The following is a 25170-nucleotide window of genomic DNA, read 5'->3' on the forward strand; positions in this document are numbered from 1 at the left end:
TCAGGAAGAGAAGGACCAGCTACAAATAATCTTCTAGCAAATAAGTAGGAAGGCAAAAAGTTAGTAGTCAGGATGCAAGATTAAATCTCTCCTGGATCTTTTTGACATACCAGATCCTTATCCATGCAAGTTTTCCATTAATATGGGGTTTCAGACTAGAATCATCTGGATAGCAGTTTCCAAGTTTGTTTAGTCTCTTTTTTTAATGACCCCATTAAGCAGATTGCTTCATCCTACTGCAATCTCTCCCAAGCTGCTGTCCTCCAGATGGAAAATGGCCCAAAGACCAGGAGTGGTACTAACACTTGCTGGAGAGCTGGCATTTGTGATTCTACCATTTCTCGGGGACAATAGATTTGGAAAGGCAGACCTGGAAGAAAATGTGAATAAAACCTAGAAGAATGTAGAAGAAAATATGTAAATCTGCCCCATGGAAATCAACGTGATTCAAAATGCTTATAATTCTTCCAAGAGAGTGGCCAAAGACAGCAGGGTAGCAGACCCCAAAAGAAGCTCTTGCACGAGAAGACGAAGGGTTGGTGGAACTGGGTATGTCTAGTTTAATGAAAAGAAGGACTATGGATGTCATGATAGCAGCATTCCAATATCTCAGGGGTAGCCACAAAGAGGAGGGGGTCAATCTATTCTCCAAAGCATCCGAAGGCAGGGCAAGAAGCAAAGGATGGAAACTAATTAAAGAGAGAAGCAACCTGGAACTAAGAAGAAATTTCCTGACAGTTAAAAACAATGAATCAGTGGAACGACTTGCCTCCAGAAGTTGTGAATGCTCCAACACTGGAAGTTTTTAAGAAGAGACTGGACAGCCATTTGTCTGAAATAGTATAGGGCTTCCTGCCTGAGCAGGGGGTTGGACTAGAAGACCCTTCCAACTCTGTTATTCTATTCTATTTTAAATATCCCCAAGCTGGCCTAGATACATTCAGAGAAATTAATGTAGCTGCTTTGCTCAAGACCAGCTAAGGGCTGACCTGAACTCTTAAACGTCTTTAAAAAATATCCTGTTTCAGTTGTATCTTCAAAAATAGGTCACCAGTCTGCCAATCAAGATATCTTCAACTCAACCAAAATACACTGAACAGAATAACAAAATTAGCATCTCCTTATGTATTTATAAATGGACATATACCGTACAAAGAGGCACACATATGCACATATTCAAGCACACCCACTTAATAAAAGTTGTTAGACTCTTAGGTTGTACTTTTAAAAGTATTTTAGGGACAGAGCAGTTCCTTTTAAAGCACTGGTGGTTAAAAAACTGTTCACAGGCTTCTGTGTTTGTTTGAAGAATGATTTTTTCCAGTATATACTGTACTTCCTTCAAACAGAAGGAGTTGTTTTTGTGCTGGAAGCAAAAAAAAAACCCATTAGGGACATTAAAAGTCAGATGAAGCTGCTGTGAAAGGTGCTTAAATCTTAGGCTATTGAAAATCAGCTCCTAAAAACTGTCAAGTTTTTCTTTTTTACTAAGCAGGCTTTGCCCCATCGCTTCATCTTTATTGTTGCTTGGGTTTTTATCTGCAAAACAGGTGTTCTGCCTAGATCTGGAAAAACAAAAGTTCTACCCCCACTATAATCTGAAGGGATTGGAAGAAGGAAGGAAAACCAAGATGAGGCAAACTTTCAGACTTTCTTTGAAGGCACCACATGTCCTCCAAAAGTTGTGATGCCTCCCGAAGTTGTAGGTGCTCCAACACGGGACGTTTTTTAAGAAGAGACTGGACAACCATTTGTCTGAAATGGTAGAGGGTTTCCTGGCTGAGGGGGGGGGGGGGATTGGACTAGAAGACCTCCAAGATCCCTTCCAACTCTGTTATTCTGTTTTCTTATTCTGTCCACTTCACTTCCATGCCAATTTAAAAATGGTCTCTTGCTTCTGAGAATCTCGTGTGGTGATGCTACCTCAGAACGTTCACAGCAGCAGGAACATCTGGTATAATTGTCTGAAAGCACAAAGAGTCTCAAAATAGCTTGCCTACAAAAATTTATTTAGGTTGCTTACAAAGTACCTTCCCTCTATGATAAAGTATAACAATGACTTTATTATGAAGTATCTTCCCTCTATAAATTAAGCACACATCTCACTAACCCATTTTGTGCCTTAGTTTTGGGGTTAGCGTGATGTGTGAATCCACCACACCACCACAGCATTCTGAACAAATGAGGCCCTCTGAACAAATAAGGAACAAATCTCTCTTTCTCTTTTTTTAAATTTAAAAAAACCCATGTATTCCCCTTCCCCAAATGATCATCCACAGAAAAAAATTGGGGAGGGTTGTATGTCTCTCGAAGGGTTAATTACTATCTCTCTTCAGTCTGGAAGACAAGAAAAGAGGAATATAACTTCCAAAACTCTTGTGTGTTCTTCCCCCACTGCGCCCCCCACAGACACAAAACCTTCCTTCCCCTTGAATTGGAGACTTGTTCAAAGCCACAAAGTCAGAGCTAGCTGGGGTGAGTAAACTACAGGTAGTGAATAAACAGAGCTAGTGGGGTGAGTAAACTACAGGTAGTCCTTGACATCACCGTGATGCAAAAAAGATGTTGAGACTCTAGAAAGAGTACAGAGAAGAGCAACAAAGATGATTAGGGGACTGGAGGCTAAAACATATAAAGAACGGTTGCTGGAATTGGGTATGTCTAGTTTATTGAAGAGAAGGACGAAGGGGGACATGATAGCAGTGTTCCACTATCTCAGGGGCTGCCACAAAGAAGAGGCAGTCAAGCTATTCTCCAAAGCCCCTGAAGGCAGGAAAAGAAGCAATGGATGGAAACTGATCAAGGAGAGAAGCAACCTAGAACTAAGGAGAAACTTCCTGACAGTTAGAACAATTAACCAGTGGAACAACCTGTCTCCAGAAGCGGTGAATGCTCCAACACTGGAAGTTTTTAAGAAGAGACTGGACAGCCATTTGTCCAAAATGGTGTAGGGTTTCCTGCCTGAGCAGGGGGTTGGACTTGATGACCTCCAAGGTCCCTTCCAACTTTATTATTATTATTATTATTAAATGTCATTTAATGACCATTCAAAGTTAAAATGGCAGTAAAAACAAGTGACTTATGACCGGTTTTCAGTTACGACCTTTCCAGCATCCTCATGATCACGTGATCAAAATTCAGACGCTTGGCAACTGGTTCGTATTTATGATGGTCGCCGCGTCCCTGGGGGTCACGTGATCCCCTTTTGTGACCTTCTGACAAGCAAAGTTAATGGGGAAGCCAGACTCCCTTAACAACCGTGTTACTGACTTAACAACTGCAGTGATTCACGGCCAGAAAGATCACAAAGTGGGGTAATTCAACTCAATTCATGTTTATTATGGTCGCAGGCCAGCGTTACCAATGAAAGAATTAAAAAGCATGCTAGTAATGTGAAGAACCTACATTTTATTTCTGTGAGTCTCGTTACAAACAAGCAAATCCTGAGACAAGCAGATGTTGAACACAAATCTCCAACGCAAAAAAACACTCAAAAGCAGAAACCTTAAAGACCTGAAATCAAATTTCACACAAAAGGTCTTTTTTTTTTCCCCTTTTCCTTTTTTTTCTGGGCTGGCAATAAAATATATATATATATATTTTCTTTTTGGCAACATGATCTCTCCCTTCAAACTGAGCCCAATCTTTCTTTCCCCATTGCCAAAATTAAAAGAAATGTCATTCTATTTAACTTCCCAGCGCCACTGAGAAAGAGTAATGCCAAATGACTCCCATTACGTAGAAAATGACTTAATTTCCCCTCTTAGATATCACTGCTTTCCTAGGTTTGAATAGCTCCAACTTGGACAAAACCTTTATCTTCCTATTCTCTCTATAGTTCATGGAGACAGACCAGTCAGAGAGAGGGGGAGACCCACTAATGACAATCATGTGACTTCCTTCCCTGGAGAGGGGGTACTTTATTTGGGGAGGGGGGTTCACCATAACTGGAAAGTAGAAAGAAGAAACAAAGAAGAAGAAACAAAGCCATCGCTTTTCACCAAGGGGGGAGACATCCCTCCTCAAGCAAGGAAGCCAAGCCTGATTATGAGACTCGGATAAAAGCCCCTCCTAAACAGAACTTACTTCCAAAAATGTTTGCTTGCAAAAGGAGGGGAACAGAGAGGTGGCTTGTTTACTTGAGGGATGGATTGTTATTTCTTTCTTTTTACCACCAACATTCCAGACCCACAAGCTTGACAGACATGAAGCCTGCTGGATGCTAAAATTATCCTCTAAATACAGGCTTCTCCTCGTTTCTTCAAAGAAGCATCCACACTCCTCCTTCAGGGAAAGCATGCAGGATGCCTAACAAGAAACTGAAGCCTCACCCAGCTTGACATGAGAAGTTCCTTTTGGCCTTGTTGTTGCTGTTAGTTGCGAAGTCATGTCTGACCCCATGGACAATGTTCCTCCAGGCCTTCCTATCCTCTACCATCTTCTGGAGTCCATTTAAGCTCACGCCTACTGCTTCAGTGACTCCATCCAGCCACCTCATTCTCTGTCGTCCCGTTCTTCTGTTGCCCTCAATCTTTCCCAGCATTAGGCTCTTCTCCAGTGAGTTCTTTCTTCTCATCAGGTGGCCAAAGTACTTGAGTTTCAACTTCAGGATCTGGCCTTGTAGAGAGCAGTCGGGGTTGATCTCCTCTAGGACTGACTGATTTGATCACCTTTCAGTCCAGGGGACTCGCAGGAGTCTTCTCCAGCACCATAGTTCAAAGGCCTCAATTCTTTTGCGCTCAGCCTTTCTTATGGTCCAGCTTTCACAGCCATACATTGCAACTGGGAAAACCATGGCCTTCACTATGCACACTTTTGTTGGCAGGGTGATGTCTCTGCTTTTTAGTATGCTGCCTAGATTTGCCATAGCTTTCCTCCCCAGGAGCAAGCGTCTTTTAATTTCTTGGCCTATCAGGTGGCAGAAGAAATGAGACTTCTCAAGAGGTCCCACAGATCATTAGAGAGTGGGTTAAGGCACCAGGTTAGAATGCAAGAGACCATGAGTTCAAGTCCTACCTTATGCATGCAAGCCAGCTGGGAGACTTGGACTAATCACCAGAAGGCTTGTGAGTTCTACGTTGTTCTGCCTCAGGCTTGAAAAATGGACCGATCACCAGGGGATTGAGTTCTAGTCCCAACCTTAGGGATTGGGTGGACTTTGAACTTTGGGTGACTTTGGACCAATCCACAGGAACCCGTGAATCCTTAGGCATAAAAGTTGGCTAGGTGATCTTGGGGAACCTGGCAGGAGATTGTGAGTTCTAGTCTCACTTTAGGCATGAAAGCTAGCTGGGTGATTTGGGGCCAGTCACTCTCTCTCAGCTCAAGTCACCTCACAGAGTTGTTGTTATGGGGAAAATAGGAGGAAGGCGCGTGCCGGATATGTTCCCCACCTCGAGTTATTTGTAAAAATCATAAAGGCGGGATACAAATAAATAAAAGCTTCTGATATAACTTTGTATTGAGAACTAGGAAACTACAGCCTGGCAAGAAATACATTGCTGGTTTGTTTATCCTACAGTTGCCCCTTTTCCAAATTACATAAATGCACCCTGTCTGGGTAATGGACTGAGAAGTGACACAAAAATCAATAAATAATTCCAGTTTAGAGGTGGCTGACTAATGTTCCAAGATGCTGCCCATGCTGTGGCTTGACTCTCAGCCGAGCTGTCAGTCAGTTTTCAGAGCCGGGGACATATTTCTGTTTCCAGAACACAAGTTGATACCCTCAACCCTCTCACGTCTCATTTACAGAAGTATTTGTTGCTCAAAGATTTGGGGACAGTGGAGACTGAAGGACTAATGAGAAGCAGAAATGCTCTTCTTGTGTTGCGGGTTGCTTCAGGAAGTCTTCTTTGGCTCTCGTCCTGGAAATAATAATGGGATTATGCAGGAACCAGTTCTGGGCATCCATTTAAGAGGGACATAGATAAACGGGAATGTTCCAGAGAAGGACACGGGAAGGATAGAACAGAATAGAATATCCTTATTGTCATTGTGTAACTCACAACGACATTAAGTTGTGATCAAGGGACTGGCAGTGAAACCCCATGAAGAGAAATTGAGGGAAGTGAATATGCTCATTCTTAACAAGTAAGGGCTGGTGGGGATCTAAGATCATTCTTCAAATATCTGATGAGCTGTCTCACACATACATACACACACACACACAAAAAGATGGGAAACTCGTCTAGGTTGTCCTAAAGTAGGGCTGTCAAACTGCTGAACCGTGGGCCAGAAACCACGCCCACCCCATTGCCGGAAATGGAAAAAGTCACGATACATCACGACATGTCAAGTGATGTTGCAAGTTTCACACCCCTGTCCTAAAGTGCAGAACGAGAGCCACCTTCATGTAGTGATTAAGGTACCAGCTAGAAACGGGGAGACTGGGAATTCTAGTCCTGCTTCAGGCACAAAGCCAGCTGGGTCATTCAGTCTCAACCAAGGGTAAGATCAGGCATGACTCATTTAAGAACTGCCCTGCTTAACAACTGAAAATTCTGGTTCCAGTTACGGTCGTAAGCCGAGGACTTTGACTATGAGAGCAATTTGACACTCGAACCAATTATTGAAAGAGGCAATGAACTCTGCTTCAGTGGATGTGTTCCGAGAGACATTAAATATAGCCATTTGGGCTTTAATTGAAATTCCGGCGTTGAATTGTGTGGGTTAGACCCGTCCAATTCTGCCATTCTTTGATTCCATGAAATAGACAAGCTTCCGGAAACAAAGTGTAGGATAGGAGACGGCAAAGTGGTTCTGACAAATGCTATTTCCTTCTTGCAGCTTCCTCCTGATGGAGGCCTACTGAGGCTGGAGTCAACCTGGCTGAGACGCTGCCAAGAAACCATGAGTTCAGAAGGGACTCTCCCCAGCAATATCGTCAATGCCAATCTCAGGAATGAGGACGCTTCTGTTCAGTTCTTGCATTCACATTGATAGAAAAGTGCACAGAGTACGGCAGTAGAAATAGAGGGCTGGAGCCAAGTAATGGCAGCACCTAAGGCAGAGTTCCTCAACCTTTTGGGCACCAGGGACCAGTTCCGTGGAGAGAGGTTTTTCCGTGGACTGGAGGGGGCATGGTTTTGTGTGCTGCCTGCATCCTGTGGATGGGACTTTCCTTGTTTGTGCGGACCGGTTGCTGGCATGCCAGGGCCCAGTACTGGTCCACAGACTGGAGGTTGGGGACCTCTGACCTAAGCGACCCTATCAGCAGCCCCATATCTAAGGGGCTCTTGAAATCTCTCACCAGACAGAGGTGCCACCACCCTTGCTTTATTTTTCCACTCAGAGAGTCTATTAAAATAGAATTAATTCATGGATCTATAAACGTCATTCCAGCGTTGGTTTTTCTGGAATACTGATCTTAATTTTCACATTCAAAGGTAAAGGTTTGCCTGTCCAGTCATGTTTGACTCTAGGGCACGGTATTCATATCCGTTTCTTGGCCGAAGAAGCTAGTGTTGTCCGAAGACAATTTCCATGGTCATGTAGCCAGCATAGCTATATCCAAAGGTGCATGGGACGCTGTTGCATTCCCACCAATGTGGTACCTATTAATCTACTCACATTTGCATGCTTTCTAATTGCTAGGTGTGCAGGAACTGGGGCAAATAACAGGAGCTCACTCCATTGCATTGAGCCATTGAGCCCCTATTCAAACCCAGGGGGTGTGGGGGTCGGGAATAAACCTTGATGATGGTAAGAATGCTCCTCATCCTAAACCACTCCACACATGGAAAGCAGAGTTATAGCAGTGCAGATTTTGAGCAGATTGCATCAAATCTGGCCACCCTGCCCACTTCCCCTGGGCCTAAAAATATTCATGGCCTTTTCTAACTGCCACTTAACGGCATTTCAGCTAAGCATCCGTCTCCAATCTGTGCCAGCAAAACCATTCGGCAAATTCTAAAAAATGGATCCGTTCCAGTCGTTACCATCACGGTAAGATGCTACTTGGTGATCTGCTGCTTCCTTTCTAATGGAGGGTGGTTGGGCCATTTACCTGGGGCCGAATCCATCCTTTAATGGGAAAGTAGCAGAAAAATACATTTAAGCCAGAAGAAGGAGGGGGAGGCAGAAGTCAGGCTGCTTACTAATTGCTACCAGCCAAATTCTTCCCCTTCCCTATTCTGAAGGGCACAAGAAAGAAGGAATGGGGCGGAAAGCAGAAAGAAGAGGAACCCTTTAACAGGGGCCAATAATCCATTTCTACCGCCAACAAAAGGCCATTCTCTTCCCGTCCCTCAGCTCCGGCTTCAAGATGCTGCTCGCTCAAGCCCTTCTTCCTCTCTTGATTTAAAGGCCTGCTCCTCCCACTGGGAGCTCCTCTTTGACCTCGCCGCCTTTAAATCCCTCATGCGGACGGACACAACGTGATGCCTCCGAGTCTTTCATTAAAAGCAACAGCTAAGATGCAGCTAAAAGATAGGGAGGCTCCGAGCAAGGGAGCAGCTTTGGATTAGCAGCCCGCTCAGCTGTTAGGCATTTAAGCCAAGAAAAGGATTTGAAGATATTTTTTTTTCAGCCTCTTCCCATTTTACCTGCAAAGGGAGGCAGCCCAGTGACTCCTTTAGCATCTTTGTGAAAACTCTGGGATTCTATAAGATGTTCAGGCTGTCCTCAACTTGCAACCTTTTGTTCAGTGACTGAAGAAGATACTACAGCCCTGAAAAAGGAGTTGCAACCCAGTTTTCACACTTATGACCTTTCCAGTATCCTCAGGGTCTCACGATTAAAATTTGGGCGCATGGCAATCGGTAGGTATTTCTGACAGCTGCCGCATCTTTCGCCTTTACACCCTTCTTAAGGTTTCTTTTTCCACAGGATGACCATAAAGAGGGAGAGAAACTAAATACCTTATTCAGGAAATCAAAAGAGGCAGCATAGTTTTGAAACGAGGACAGAGGAGAAGTATAGTCTGAACCCTAAAACGAGACTGACAGAACTTGAAAAGCTAACTAAGTAAAATTCCACCGCTAAGTGCGATAAGTATGACAGCAGCCTTCCAATATCTCAGGGGCTGCCCCAAAGAAGAGGGAGTCAAGCTATTCTCCAAAGCGCCTGAAGGCAGGACAAGAAGCAACGGGTGGAAACTCACCAAGGAGAGGAGCAACCTACAACTAAGGAGAAATTTCCTGACAGGGAGAACAATTAATTAGTGGAACAACCTGTCTCTAGAAGTTGTGAATGTCCTAACACTGGAAGTTTTTAAGAAGAGACTGGACAACCTTTTGTCTGAAATGGTGTAGGGTTTCCTGCCTGAGCAGGGGGACGGACTAGAAGACCTCCAAGGTCCTTTCCAACTCTATTATGATTATAGTTATTGTTATTGTACCTTACCCACTGCTCATCCCTGAACATGCTGGACCAGTCCCTCCCCTCTGAATGCTTGACCTGTTCTCAGTCCACTTCAATTCCTCCCCTCTCTTAGCTAATGTACCCTGACAAATGCTGAACATAGTCACCAACAGCAATCCTGTGTTGTGTGCGATCTTTTCCCATTTTCTCTTTAGCTCAGAAGCCTCCTTGCCATTTCTTGGAGTAGAAATGGAAGCAAAGACCTGCCAGATGAACCAGTAAAACTGCTGGATGCAAGCAGGGTGGAAGACAAGCCCGTGTCATTTTGGCCACGTGCCTGCAGAGCTGCCATCCGAGAATTAAATCAGCTCAATAGCCAGGAAATGTTCTGCCGGAATTCTATAGACCAATGATGGCTAGGGAATTCTGGGAAATGAGGTCTTGAAATTGCCAAGGTTGGATGTCCCTGCTATAGACATTTGTGCGAGTATAACATATCAGGAAGCAGGCAGGGTGCAAAATGAGTTGTTGAATTGCTCAGCACGCCCTTGAAATATGCTAAAGACTGAGGCCATTTTTCTATGCAGCCACCACCCTGCTGCTAAGACCTAATAGTCTAAGCTGGGACGGTGGGGCATTTGCAAAAGTTAATGCATAGCTAAGGAAACTTTATGCAAATGGTTATGTTATCAAGAGGGAATAAGCAACCCAATTTCCATAGATTTCCAATGTGGCTTTCCTAGCAGAGTAAAATGGATCCTAAAGCTTTGCATTCTACACCATAACAGATCAGATTAGGGTTCTCAATCAATGGCCACTGCCAAGCATAGCAAAGAGAGAGCTATTTTGAATTATGCAGGCCTTTTGCTCAAAGCCATTTTTCCCATCCTGGAAAATCTATGAGAGAAAGCATCGAAAATGCTATTTGGATATGATCACTGGCCTGTTAGGAGTACAAGCAGGGATGTGCAGCTTGTTCCAAGCCAGGAATAGAACGTTCCCCAAAATTTCAAAGTGTCCTACTTTTTTTCCAGAGCATGCTGATCACGCCATTCAGGTAGAGGTGAAACAGGAAATCTTCCATGATTTAATCCCAAACTGACCACCTTCAGAATGGTCATATCATCATGGTCCAGAGGAACGATGACATGTTTTTGGAGTATGCTATCAATAAATGGACGGGCTTGGTGTCCTAGTGCAGGGATAGGCAACCTTGGCTCTTTTATGTACGGTTAGGACCAGAAACACCATGTTAAAGCATGGTTTGATTAAGCAAGGTTTGTGGAATAAACCACAACTGGATTTGCAGAACAGAGGCTTTGCAAAATTCATGAACGTTTGACCCAAGTCCAACATGCAAATCCAGCCAAGGACTTCTTGTTTTGTCTTCTCTTAGCTCTCTGCATCCTCTATCTGCCAATTCGAAGGACTGTTTCATTCAATGTGAAGCAAGTTGAACTTTTAGAACATAGAATAATAGGGATGGAAGGGACTTTGGAGACATTTAGCCCAACCCCTCCCCCCCCGCCCAGGGCAGGAGATCCTATACCATTCCAGATTGTCTTTGGGATTGATGGGATGGGACACATGATCATAGAATAAGAGAATAGTAGAGTTGGAGGGGACCCCAGAGATCCTCCAGCTCAACCCCCCTCACCCAACCAGGAGACCCTATACCAGTGATGGCGAACCTAAACTGCAACCCAAAACCCACTTGTGTATCATCGGGTGCTGGATGGGTGTGGCCCATTGGGTGGGCGTGGCTGCGGTGATAACAGCAGACTTGGTGGGACTAAAAAGTTCAATCAATCAATTCCAACTTTGCGAGATCTTTTTTTTTCCAAGAGAAGTTGAAATTAATTGATTGATTGAACCTTTTGGGGGGGGGCATGGCAGCAGAGGTCTAAAGCAAAAAAGCTGAAGTCCTAGGACTGGGGCGATGGCACGCATGCCCACAGAGAGCGCACTGCGTGCCACCTGTGGCACGTGTGCCATAGGTTCGCCACCACTGCCGTATACCATTTCAGATAAATGTCTGTCCAATCTGAGTAAGAGCATTTACTCAGAGATTCTCTGATGGCTTTTCTCACCATTGCAATGTTAGAAAATTCTACGAAGGAATTCTACAAAGGAAAACTGTCCATCTCTTTTAAGTTTACATTACCGAACAGAAAACTATTTAGCTTAGATAGCTTTATTTTGACCATAACCTTTTATCAACCCCACTGATAGCCAGAACTGGCAGTCTAAGAAATACATAGAGAGAGAGAGAGAGAGAGAGAGAGAGAGAGAGAGAGAGAGAGAGAGAGAGACAAACACACAAACACACACATTTGATAGTGTTTATGCTAAGTTCAGCTCAGGAGATGCCTGTAAATATTAGTGGCTCCAAGTGCTTAGCAGAACTAGCATATCATTTCCTTTGCTTGTGGCATTCAGCCCTGGTTTAAAGGAAGGCCATCATTTTTCTTGTGTCACTTTCTGCAGACTTGAAGGCTTTTCACAAGGTTTGTTTGTTGATCTTTGTCTCTATAAAACCATTAGCAAGACAATGGGCTGAGAGCACCTCGGACAGCCTTGCAGGAGATGGGCTTTGAGGTCAGGTCAGATAAATAACCAACCTGGATTTTATCCCTATCCCTAAGACACCCCCACAGGTTGGAAGAGCTGGCCAGGAATGTGGTTGGACAAGTTTCCAGAAGGAGTTTATCAGAAGAACTGAATGGACCTATGAATTGCGGATTTGTTCTTGGCTTGCATTTGTTAGAAAGTGTCCAGAATAAAATGAAGAATCTTGACTTGCTGATATAGAACTGGGCATGTCATACAAGATGTCTATTGGACCACTTTTGGTAAGCAGAACCACACAATTGATTAAAGTACACAATAGCAAAAGCACTCAGACTTATATATCGCTTCATAGTGCTTTACAGCGATCTCTATGAACGGTTTACAGAGTCAGCATATTGTTCCCAACAATCTGGGTCCTCATTTTATCAACCTCAGAAGGATGGAAGGCTGAGTCAACCTTGAGCCAGTTAGGATCGAACTGTTGACAGTGAGCAGTGAGCTAGCTTGCAATACTGCATTTTAACCACTGTGCTACCACGGCTCTTTTACCTCCATTTGCTGACAGTGCTGATTCTCATTGCATTTTTGTCCTAAAACATTTCCAGGATTAAATTACATAGTCTCCAACTTTTACATAAAATTAGAATCTGGGCAGAGGGCTGCCATCCAGGAAAACTAAAAGGGACAGATGAGAGGAAGGATTTATCTTATACAATGAATTGCCACGTGTGGAATTGGCTGGCAGCTTAATGAGATTCAAAACAGGATTGAAGTGCTGTATAAGTCTAAGTGCTATTGCTATTGCTTCCTTCCTACTTCTGTTCTTCTGCCTCCAATCCTTCTGGAGCATTCCAAAAATCTTCAGCGAGAAGCCCCTTTAGCCTCCTTATATAGGCTACATGTAAGATACTTTTCCAGAGAAGAATGGCAGATTGAAGATGGCTCCACGAAAAGCATAGCCAACAAATGTGTCAAAGAACAAAGAGCTGGCAAAACCTCCATGGATAAAGGAGAGGAACAGAAATTACCCACAAGTGTTCCAGACAGTTGTATCTCATGAAAAGACTGCAAGACATTGGGTTACAGTTGTAATCCTATGATTGTGGGGTTGCTGCAATGATTGTAAGTGTGAGCATTGATCACACATTGATAAGTCACTTTTTTCCACCACCATCATAACTTTGGTCATTAAGAACACGGTCATAAGTTGACAACTAACTGTATTTCTCCTCCCCCCCCATTCTTTATGCCTTTCCTGGTTTTTCCCTTTGCATCTTTTTTCTATTTTTCATTTAGTTTGTAAACTATAATCTTTAATGAATTCACTTGAGGAAAAAAAGGCTTACAGCTAAGATATAAAATCGGAAGCCCCTTCCAGATGTTTGGAACCCTCAGACCATGCAAACTGCAAATGCAAAAGAATTCTGGGAACAGTAGTTCAAAAGATCTGCTGAAGAGGCGCAAGCAAAATGACAAAGCCTTCAGTGGGTATGCAAATCGGAAGAGAAACATTTTAGTAGATCCAACTTCAAGGCAGACAAGTATGGGCATCACAACAGGAACGCAGTCAACCTGAGATGCTACCCCAAAATCACCCAGGTCAGAGTAGTCAGTAAAGAAGAAAGAGGCATTGCAAGGTGGACTGAATTCATATCTAGTTTCCTCCCCCCCCCACCTCTCATTTGACTTCTTGCTTAACTCATTTTGCTAAGCCAGTGGTTCTCAACCTGTGGGTCGGGACCCCATTTGGGGTCGAACGACCATTTCACGGGGGTCGCCAAACAACGCAGTCCGCCATTTTTCCCCCCTTTTCCTTAGCTGTGCTACTCCTTTTTATTCTATTGGCTTTTGAAAGCCAATAGAATAGACTCTCTTGAATAGAGTCTAATTCTATTGGCTTTCCAAAGCCAATAGGAATTGTCCAGGCTGTCTCTGCCCTGCTGAGCCCGCCAAAAGTCCCAGTCTGCAAACGGTGCTGCACCAGTTGAGTAGTCCTCGACTTACGACCGGTTGAGTAGTCCTCGATTTACGACCGGTTGGGGATCGCGGAATTAAAAAGGCTGAGAACCACTGTGCTAAGCAAACAGCTCCCAATGCCCACAATGAATGAGGTTAGTTTTGTTTTCTTCCCAGTTTGGGCCTTCTTACTTTCAATCAGCGCAGAATGGTGCAGCCTTTAGGAAAAGCGGCATTTGAAGGAAACTGGAGCAAGAGAAGAGAACAAAGCAGAGAGGAGCAGCAGAACAGAAAACCTGTCACTCACAAGTCTCCAGCCAGATGTTTTATAGCTACATAACTGAAAAGAAAACTATTTTGAAAAGGATAGGGCTATGATCTTCCTTCCCTATACCCACAACAGTAGGAAGGACTGCAAGATGAAGTTTTTTGTAGCCAGGGGCTGTGCTGATTCCCCTCCCCTCCCAAAGAATCAATTTTTGGAGTGGCTGAGAGCTAGCATAATCATGATAACATCATGATATTATCTCTGGAGGGGGCTGGTGAAATTTTCAGCCCTTTATCCTCGTCTTTTTTTTTTTTTAGAGTTAATGCATTTTATCTCTTTTTGCTAAAAATGACAGAAAATCATGCTGGTAAGATGCAGCTTTTTGCCACTCAATTTCAGAGACATTATCTTGAGGAGGGGGGGGGGCACAGGCCCTGGAAAAGGAGAATGTATGTGAGTCACAAGATGCTCCATCTTGGGGTAAGCTGCTTTTTTTTTTTAAAAAAAAAAAACGTGCTTCTTTATGACACACAGCAATCTCCAAGGAATTGTCTTGAGCTACATATAAAGAACGGTAACAAGAATTGGGTATGTCTAGTCTAAAGAAAAGAAGGACGAGGGATGACATGATGCTGTCTTCCAATATCTGAGGGGCTGCCACAAAGAAGAGGGGATCAAGCTATTCTCCAAAGCACCTGAAAGCAGGACAAGAAGCAATGGATGGAAACTAATCAAGCAGAGAAGCAACTTAGAAATTTCCCGACAGTGAGAACAATTAATCAGTGGAACAACCTGCCTCAAAAAGTGGTGAATGCTCCAACACTGGAAGTTTTTAAGAAGAGACTGGACAGCCATTTCTCTGAAAGGGTGCAGGGCTTCCTGCCTGAGCAGAGGTTTGGACTGGAAGACCTTTAAGGTCCCTTCCAACTCTGTTATTCTGTTCTATTATTCTGAACTTTCGATTTCTTATTTCCAAATGTAGTTCAGTTTCAGCAAGGAAGAAAAGACGCTAGGACTGAATCTCCATAACTTATCAAAATACAGGTCAAAGTAAAATATGACATGGAAGGTGCACAAGCAACATTAATGAATTAAATTCACTTATGTCACTATTCATCTTGTAGATGCATCCCTGGATAGCTAACAACACATTAAATACAAGGCAAAACATAATATCAATGAAACACAGGAAGAAATTCTAAAACAGGCACTAAGAACAAAGCCAGTAAGCAACCATCAATGCTAGAACATCTGATCTCACAGGTCATCAAACCTCCATCTAACCTCATAACATAAAAGAAAGAAAAAATGGAAGATATGTAAAAATGGCTTCATGGCAGACAGAAGAATGTGATCTTGGCTAAATTAAGCTAACAAGCTTTTTGACTCATACTGGAATCCAATAGCTTGGAAGACTAGTTTTCTGGTCCAGATCACCACCCTGCAACATTATCCTGAGACATGTATATTCGCCTTCATTCATGAAACAAACTAACATTTTTCCTTCATTCCCTGTCCCAAACTCATGCAACCAAGATGGTCAGACGTTCCAACTTCTACTGAAAGGCAACAGCATGTCATGATCTCCAGGAACTGAAAATAGTCCTATCTTGGGACCTTCCAGCTAAATTGTGATTACAGGAAGCATGGGAATATCAAGATCTCTAATCCCAAATGTATCTGGAAGATACATATTTATGAAGGAGACCATAGGGTGTCACAGCCAGCCATAAAGGATAGTACATAAATACATGTGCTAAGCAGACAGAAAGGGTCAAGCAATATTGAAGTATATCTTACAAAGAAAAGAAAAGCAGCTCTGGTACCAAGATTGAACTTCTCAGTAGAACTGATCATTCTTCACAGCCTTGGTACCTTCTGTATTCATAGATTTCCATTTCTGACTTTTCAGTAATGACTGTAAAATCTGAAAGCTAAAGTCCAGATATGTAAAGCAGGGCTTTTCAACCTTTTCACCCATTGTACCACTTTTAGGATATGGCAATATCCGACTACCACCAGTTGCCTAGCAAAGTATCAAAAACTTGATGACCAAAAAAAAGGAAAAAGTGATAAAGTACAGGTAGTGCTCGACTTACAACAGTTCGCTTAGTGACTCTTTGAAGTTACAATGGCACTGAAAAGAGTGCCCCCCAAGCCACAGCTGAGCAAGACACCAGCGCACACCCGGCAGCGCTCTTCCTCCTGTCCGAGATTTTCATTGTTGTGAGCATTTCTGTTGAGGATTGGCAGCGAGGGTGGGATGGGGGGTGTTTGATTTTTATTTCCCCCATCTGCTGGGTAATTGCAGCAGGTTTTGGTCACTTCACATGATCCTGGGACATTGTGACCATCATAAATATGAATCAGTTGCCAAGCATCTGAATGTAAATCAAAAGATCCTGGAGATGGTGCAACATTCCAGTTGATCGGCACTTCTTCTGGGCTCAGCTGAAGCACCAGGATCAGTGCTGAGCTCCAGCTGGAGCCTGGCGCTGATCCTGGTGCTTCCACTGAGCCCTGACAGCACTGCAGCTCCAGCCATCTCTTGCTCAGGCTTGTGCGGTGCTGCCACTGGTTCAGCTCATTCTCCTCCCCCGCTACCACTTTTCTAGGATGGTCGCGTACCACCTGCCAGGTGCCAATGTACCACAGGTGGTACCCGTACCACTGGTTGAAAAGCCTTGATGTAAAGGATGTTTAAACTAGAGAAGGATGCTGCTGTATTGCAAGCAAGGCAGTAACCTGTACAGTGCTTATAATTAATTATAATAGTTTAATCTTGAGTCAGCTATTGGGCCATACTATAGTTTAAAAAGTCTACAGTAGTCAGGGAATTCCTAAAGCTATATTATTGCTGAAACTACAACTGTAGACCGAATCAAACCCTCTACAGTAGAGATCACCAACCTTTCTTGGTTGGTGGACCAGAGGAAAAGGGAAGGGGAAGCATTTTACACACGTGGGTGCGCACGCATGCACATGGGGCTGCGAGCACATGCACACTACAAACGGGGCAGGCTAGTGCCCATGGGATACTAACCCTGCCACGTTCTTGCGTGGTGCAGTGCCTTGTTTCCATGCCCTGTGGTGCAGCGGCAGCCGTTTTTACACCTTGCAGCACAGCGGTGGCCTGTTTTTATGCCCCGCTGCATGGCAGTGCCCCGTTTTTGCACCCTGTGGCATGGCGGCGTCTCATTTTCATGCCCTGAGGCACAGCGGCACCCTCTTTTTGCACCTTGTGGCATAGCGTCTTATTTTCGTGTCCCGTGGCTGCAGCACTAGCACAAGTGAGGGGGTGTGCATGCACACATGCATGCACTGGCCAGCCTGTCCTGTGGCCCGGTGGCCAGCAGGCCACAGCCCACTACCGGCCCGTAGGTTGGGGACCCCTGCTCTACAGCAAATTCCATGTCAAACTCGAAATAAATATTAAAAATCCACAAAATGGGTTCAGGTGGCATTTAAACACGTTTGCAAATTAGATTGCTAGAAAGATACTTACAATTTTTTATATTTGTATTTATATCTATATCTAACAACCACGCAAGCGAGCTGAATGGTTGAGTGAAGATTAAGCAGTTATGGAATGTTGAGTGACATTTCTGGGAGAAAACAGAAAAGTAAAGGAGAGAAGAGAATGAAGTTTCCTAGAGAGGAATATTGACCAACTGCCAGAAAATCTGAAGAGCAATTCCCCTGCCAGGTGAGGCTACATGCAACATTTTATAGATTTTCTTGTATTTAGGCACACAAGTAAATTTCTACAGATATATTTTTCAAAGCCTAAAACTCTTCAGCTTAACTTTAAAAAAAAAAAAAAAACAACCATCCAGTTCTCAAAATGTTTTGTAACAACCAGATATATTGTGTGGCTTTCTTCTAATAAAATGGGAAATTGCAGTGCTACAATTAAGTAACCTACTACTAAGGTGACCAACTTTTTTACAATGAAAAGGAGGACACAAATAAATTGAAGAAAAGAATATCGTAAATAAAAGAAACATTTTATTGATTGCAACAATAACACAGACAACTTGCATGTGCAAAGTTTGCTGGCTGGGTGTTTTGGCGTGCTCAGCAGCAATTCCTATTGACTTTCGAAAGCCAATAGGGGGAGTAGCACAGCTCATGCAAAAGCTGAAAAAAAAACCATCAAAAAAAGGTGCCGGAACGCCATTCTGAGCGTTCTGTGAGGGAAAAAAAAAGCCCTGCAGATTAGTCTTCAAATATCGAAAAGGAGGACATGAAGGAGGACACTTTTCGAGGGAGGACAGAACTTGCAAAAGGAGGACTGTCCTCCCTAAAGGAGGACGGTTGGTCACCTTACTACTACATACATCTGAAGACTGCCAAAAGATTATTCATCCCCAAATCCAGAACTGGTGCACATAATGTGTAACCCAAGTTCAAGGTAATTCCTTTCCAACCCCATAACTCTTTCCTCATGTCAAGCTAGCAAAGCAGGACATGAAATATATCCAGGTAATCATGTTCAGACGAAACAATCTACTTACCGGCTACCTCCAGGGAGGCATTCCTGCTGACAGCCTCACCCAGGTAGTTTCTAGCGACACAAACATACACGCCTTCATCCGGTTTACTCCTCCGTCCATGCACAATGCGCAGGAAAAAGAGGGAGCCACTGGGCAGCAGCATGCGATGAGACCGGGGGTCTTCCTTGTCCGTCTCCACCCGCTCGCCATCTTTGTACCACTCAATGATGGGCGTGGGCCGCCCTTCAGCTTTGCAGTTGAGTGTCGCTGGTTCCCCCTTGGGTACAATGAGGTCGGACGGATGCTCTACTATCCGTGGAGATGAATCCTCAAGGCGAGGACGCGAAGCTGAGGTTCAAGAAGTAGAAAAAAAGGAAGTATTAACTCAGGGCAAGATCAGGAAGAACCAAAAAAAGGAAGGGCAAGTTATCAGGGAACCAATTGAGAGATTTATGGAGATCCTCAGTCATCCAGGTCATGGTTGTCCCAAAGGTGTTTTTTCAAAAGGCAATTGGACTGTTTTGTTTTGTTTTTCTCTTGAAGACATTGAGCTCAGAACTGAAGATGCTTCTTGGATGAGAAGCAAAACATCCTCAAGAGAAAAAGCACAGAAAGTTCAGTTACCTTTTGAAAAAGCACCTTTGGGACAATTGAGGGATTGTGGTCTGCTTTAGATTCTATGACAAACCATGATTTAACTGCCAGAGACATGCATTTTCTCATCCCCCCCCTCCATCTAGGCAAGTTCCATCTTTCACTTCTTTCATGTTAGAGAATTCCTTTTTCAACTGTTACAGCTTTAAGCAGAAGTAGGGAAATTAATACTTTATAATATCCCAAATCATCTTCACAAAAGTGGAGAACCAGCCCCAAAGCAATGGAATTAAATGCAGGAAGGATAACCACAATGGCCTTCAAACGGGCATATATTTGCACACCTAGGAACAAGATAAGATATGGCTGTACAAAAGAGCAATGGTCAACTTGCAGAATGTGTGGGGGGAAAAGTCCTGTAAAGAATGTTACAGTGGGAATATTTTCAGCCTGAAGAAGATTGAGGGTAACGTCCTTCTTCAAATATCTAAAGACCCGGGGCCAGAAGCAGTCAGGGAGATAAAGACCAGAAAGGCCTTTCACACAGATTGTCATAAAGATCATGGCTTTATTAGAGACATCTTGCCAACTCTCTGCTTTAGTTAATCAATGGGAATTGAGACCTCACTTTCAGGAGAAAGCGAAAGCATATTTTTAGACGAAAATTGGTGCTTCACAGCAGGCACCAAGTCAGAAGAGGCTTTAACATTAAACAACAACAACAGCTCCAAGATTTGTACCTGTCAGCCCTCCAGGATAAACCAGACAGGAAACATGGCTAGATGAGTGAATTCTACTTTATTGTAAGGCTGCTATCAGGCACAAAGACTCGGGACCATCGGATAAGCTGCAGCATAGAAGATTTATTCAAGCTTATACACAAGAATCTGGTCAACTATAGTTCAATACTAAATTGGTGCCAGATAAGAGTTAACACAGTGTTTCTCAACCTTGACAATTTTAAGGCATGTGGACTTCAACTCCCAGAATTCCACAGCCTTAAAATGGTCAAGGTTGAGAAACACTGCCTTAAATCATTTCCACATGCCAAGAGAGTACCTTTTAAAAGAAATTGATTCAAAAATTAATTATCCCATCTATCGATTGGTAGATGAAATGTCTTAGCAAAAGGAGAGAGAACTTTGGGCTCAGCTTATTTCGGTTATGATTGGGGGGAAAGCACTGATATTCTGCCTCTCTTTATCCATCGGATGCAAACTGGATGCGTACCACTCCCAACCTGGAGCTTAATTTTCACATAGATCTCCCATTTCCAAATTTACTCATGACTTCACATTTGCCCTTAGGACCATTGTCATCTTATTTTTTTACTTGCTTACCAATTTTTATAAGAATCACTATTGGCTATATCTGGGGGGGGGGGGAATCACACTTTCCCCTCATTCCTGGCTAAAGGGCGATAAACAACATACACTGATTTACATCAAATCAATTTATTTATCAGACTTCACATACACAAAAAACAAATCCCACCTCCTCACCACACCATTTTTTTTTTAATATGCTAGGACAATCCCACTCTATGTCATTAGGTTGAGTACAGAGAAGGCAAAGACAAACCACCTCAAAAATCTGTTTGGAAGCAAGGATTTTATGGTTGGTATGCCTTAATTTGTTGATCGTATTTGTTTTTTTTTTATTTTGTACGGCTGCCAGAGAAACCATATGAATCACTCCATCAACAAAATAAAATTGTGCCAGAGTTCCCAAACATGCCAAACTCTGAGAATCTTCATTCCCATAAATGATCTGGGAAGGAGCATATGTTTCCATTTGCCATGAATCCAAAATATAATGCCTAATTTGTGCCAAAGGAAAGCAAACCCGTTGACCCCAGCCAAAGCTTAAACGCCAGAATTCCAGCTGAGGCTGGAAAATACACAGACATGCACAAAAAAAAAGAGCCTCTCATTTGGGAGAAGTGTTATCTGCAGGCTGCAGTGATCAATAGCCTTGAAATCCTAAATTCTGATAAGCGCTGGAATTATTGATTAATTCACCTATCATAGCAGTGATCTCACACATTTCAAGATCCTCCAGCTAAGACAGAACTTTTTAATTGTTGCTTGTTTATCCGGAAAGGAATTCTGGATATTTGTTCTGGTCACCAGGTATAGGCAGATGTTTTTAGTTGTGTGTGGATGTGCATGTGTGTGCATGTGTGCAGGTATGATCATGGTCATGTTCACACTGAGGCAGGGGACAATATTTCCAGACCTCCTTTTTGGTTTGTGAGGTGTTTAAGAGATAAAACTATCACTGTAAGCCTTAAACACTGCCCTGTGCTCAAAAATGGAAGAAATATTGATTCTAATTGCTTAGTTATATGAGCCTTAAAATGCTGTAACTCCATTGGATGAATGGCTAGCTAAGCTATGGGAATATGCCTCAGCATCTAGAATAACTTCCTGTCTGAGAAACAAATCTGACACAGATTTCAGCTCAACCTGGGAAACATTCTTAAATTATAATGTAAAACACGGGCTGGTACCATATTTGAAATTTGGCTTTTTTTATGAACAGAATCTATATTTTAATTTTATGAGGTGTTTAAATTGGAATCCATTTTAATAATAAGATCTGAACTTATTTACAGTGCACGATTTCATTAGATTTATATTGTGTTGCGATTGGTTTTGGCTACAGCATTCGTTTTTAGTTTTAGTTCCACAGTGGTTTTTAATTTGCTAACAGGACACAGAAGAAGTCATTATTCCTAACTAATTATTGATATTTTAGAAAGGTATAACTGTATGACATATCCAATTCCCTGGTTCACTTGTTTGCATTATATTTGCATATGGACAAGATATATAGGAATGGCAAGAACAGGAAGCAAAGACAGGAACCAAAGAATCTCATGCCACACAGAACTGCTATATGAACAAAGCCAGGAGAAGAATTTTAAATAGTTGTCAAAACAGTAGCCAGAAAACTCCTTGTGATAGAGACAGACAGACAGACAGACAGAGATAACTACAGTTGCATCTGGAGAATTTTGCTCCCTTTGCATTTTGATCCTATCATCAAGGTCTCACTTCCTCAATCCACATACAACATCCAGTTATCCTTCTGAAGCAGAGGGCGAACATACATAAACTGGGAAGGGAAAATGCGGAAAAAGAAAGTGTGCTGGTGGTGTAAAACAGCCTAAAACAACATTAGATGAAGGAAAAGTGTTTAGAAAAAAATATTTATATAAGGCAAACTTTGGTATGAAGATGCATAAGTTGGGATATACAGACTACAGTGACATAGCGAAGGGTTAGAATAAACTGAATTTTTTGGGGAAAGGAGAGCCCCGTTGTTAATGGATTCAACTGTCCCCCGTGTTAGGAAACCTTCTTTGGCCTGGAGGCCAGATTCCCTGGCCAGGCATCTTCATTCTGAAGAGCCATCAGAGAGAAGAATCCCAGCTGGCCGGAGCAGACATTGCCTGTTGCAACTGCTTCTCAAGGACAGAAGGCAGCCACGAGCCTCCAGCTGCAAAGCTTGGGGCTGGGCAGCAACCTCGCCTAAGTGCTTTTGTGATATTAGCTTTGGGGACAAGACTAAATATTTACTCAAGCCTCTTTTTTTTTTCCCCTTTCACTGTGAAGCTGCTGAAACGGCAGACTCCCGTCCTTCTGTGAGAGGCCCAAGGGGAACGAAGCCTCACATTAGTGGTGAGCTACGTTTCTCCTACAATTTCAAAACCATTCTCCTTCAATTTGATGGGAAAGGAATTTGCTCGTTTTCTTTTCCTTAAAGGAGAACATCTCAGTAACGTTTTTCGGTTCTTTATTTGTGTCCGGAACAGTTTCAAATTATAGACGTATAATGTTCCACACCAAGCAGGTTAAAATCAGTATAAAATAGGTCATAGAGATCTAGAGTACAGGTAAAAAGTAAGTAAAATAAATAGGTTTAAAACTAGATGACGTTCGCCCAGGATCAGGTCACTTAGATGTCATTTTCCTCGCCAGAATAGAATAGAGCTGGAAAGGACCTTGGAGGTCTTCTAGTCCAGCCCCCTGCTCAAGCAGGAGAACCTATACCATCTTGGACAAATGACTGTCCAGTCTCTTCTTAAAAACCTCCAGTGATGAAGCATCCACGATCTCTGGAGGCAAGCTGTTCCACTGGTTAATTGTCCTCACTGTCAGGAAATTTCTCCTTAAATTCTAGGTTGCTTCTCTCTTTGGTCAGTTTCCAACCATTCTTTCTTGTCCTGCCCTCTGCTGCTTTGGAGAATAGTTTGACCCCCTCTTTTTTGTGCATATTGAAGGACATCATGAGTTGGGTTCTTCTTCTCCATATTCACATAAAATATCTTCTATAGGGAGCCCCATTTTATTAGCTTGTCCTTTGGTCTTCCTATCCCAGCTCACAGTCTGTTTAGTGATTTCCCTACAGGCCAAAATTGCTCTGGACCAGGCAGCAGAGAGTTGTGTGGTTGTGTCCAGGTAGCTCCTTTCGCACCTTCCATAGTTCCAGGGTGGTCTTGTGTGGCTGCTTGTTAGGAGAGATGAAAGTTCTGAGGAAGCTAATCCTTGATCTTTATTTCAGGGAGATCCAAGTAGTCCCTGACTTACAATAGATCATTTAGTGCAGTGGTTCTCAACCTGTGGGTCGGGACCCCATTTGGGGTCGAACGACCATTTCACGGGGGTCGCCAAACAACGCAGTCCGCCATTTTTCCCCCCTTTTCCTTAGCTGTGCTAATCCCTTTTATTCTATTGGCTTTTGAAAGCCAATAGAATAGACTCTCTTGAATAGAGTCTAATTCTATTGGCTTTCAAAAGACAATAGGAATTGTCCAGGCTGTCTCTGCCCTGCTGAGCCCGCCAAAAGTCCCATTCTGCAAACGGTGCTGCACCAGTTGAGTAGTCCTCGACTTACAACCGGTTGGGGGTCGCGGCATTAAAAAGGTTGAGAACCACTGATTTAGTGACTGTTCGAAGTTACAACCACACTGAAAAAAGTGATGTAGGACCGCTTTTCACAGTTACAACCTTTGCAGCCTCCCCATGGTCACGTGATCAAAACCCAGGCACTTGGCACCTGACTCCTATTTATGACGGTTGCACTGACCCACGTCATGTTGCGATCTTCTGACAAGCAAAGTCAATGGGGAAGCCAGATGCACTTAAAAAATCGGGTTACTAGCTTAACAGCTAGTTAAGTGATTCACTTAACAACTGTGGCAAGATAGGCTATAAAATGGGGTAAAATTCACTTACCGGCTCTCTTGCATTAGCAACAGAAATTCTGGGCTCAGCGGTGGTCCTGATTCACTACCTGTACTGAATTTTTGCCTGTAGCCAAACTACAAGATCAACGAAGAACATGTGTGAATGCTGTCGACTTAGCTCTTCTCCACAAAGCTATCCAAGCCTAATGCTTGGATTTCATTATTTTCTTACCCACCCACTCCCAGGCTTCTTTTCCACGCTCCTCCAGATGCTTTTTAAATACATTTTGGCTGGGTGGCTCTCTCTCCCCCTCTCAAGATGCCAACAAGCTTGTCTCTTCATTGAAGACTGAGCAAAGTTATTTCACGCCTGAACACCCAACAGACATCCTTCTTGCACATGCTGAAACAAGATTTTTCATGTGGTGCTGGGTGGCTTCCCTACCACACTATCTTCAGCCTTAAGCCACCAGTGGCCCCTCTCTCCAAGAGCACCAGAGCTGAAGGCAGATGTGCCACAGTTTACGAGAAATATCTGCCCTAGGTCTTTCGGAGATGTAGACCTTGCAGCCCTTAATTTGAACAATATTCCCTAAGTCCCAGGATAACAAGAAAAACATGGGGAATTAGAGAAGGAAGAGGTGGATGGAGGGGTGAATGGCTTCCCTCTCTCTAAGTATAATTACAAACAGCAGCTTTAGATCAGAACAAAGGCAGATCAAGGTTTGTAAAAAGTGAGTAAATGCCACTGAGGAGATTGAAACAATGGGAATAAACCGCATCTCCTC

At 43.2% G+C, this 25170-nt stretch overlaps 1 protein-coding gene across 4 annotated transcripts in view; it reads right to left on the reverse strand.

Moving 5' to 3' along the window:
- Positions 1-25170, reverse strand: part of ROBO3 (roundabout guidance receptor 3) — a 228409-nt gene that overhangs the window by 115390 nt on the left and 87849 nt on the right. For all 4 annotated transcript variants that reach the window (XM_039356471.1, XM_039356472.1, XM_039356470.1 and 1 more), the window contains exon 2: positions 18616-18942. In XM_039356471.1, coding sequence (XP_039212405.1) covers positions 18616-18942 — 327 coding nt within the window. The remainder of the gene's footprint in view (positions 1-18615; positions 18943-25170) is intronic.

This window comes from Crotalus tigris, unplaced genomic scaffold (genome assembly GCF_016545835.1).
Source record: "Crotalus tigris isolate CLP2741 ecotype Arizona unplaced genomic scaffold, ASM1654583v1 scf7180000018825.4774228, whole genome shotgun sequence".
Lineage (NCBI taxonomy): Eukaryota > Metazoa > Chordata > Lepidosauria > Squamata > Viperidae > Crotalus > Crotalus tigris.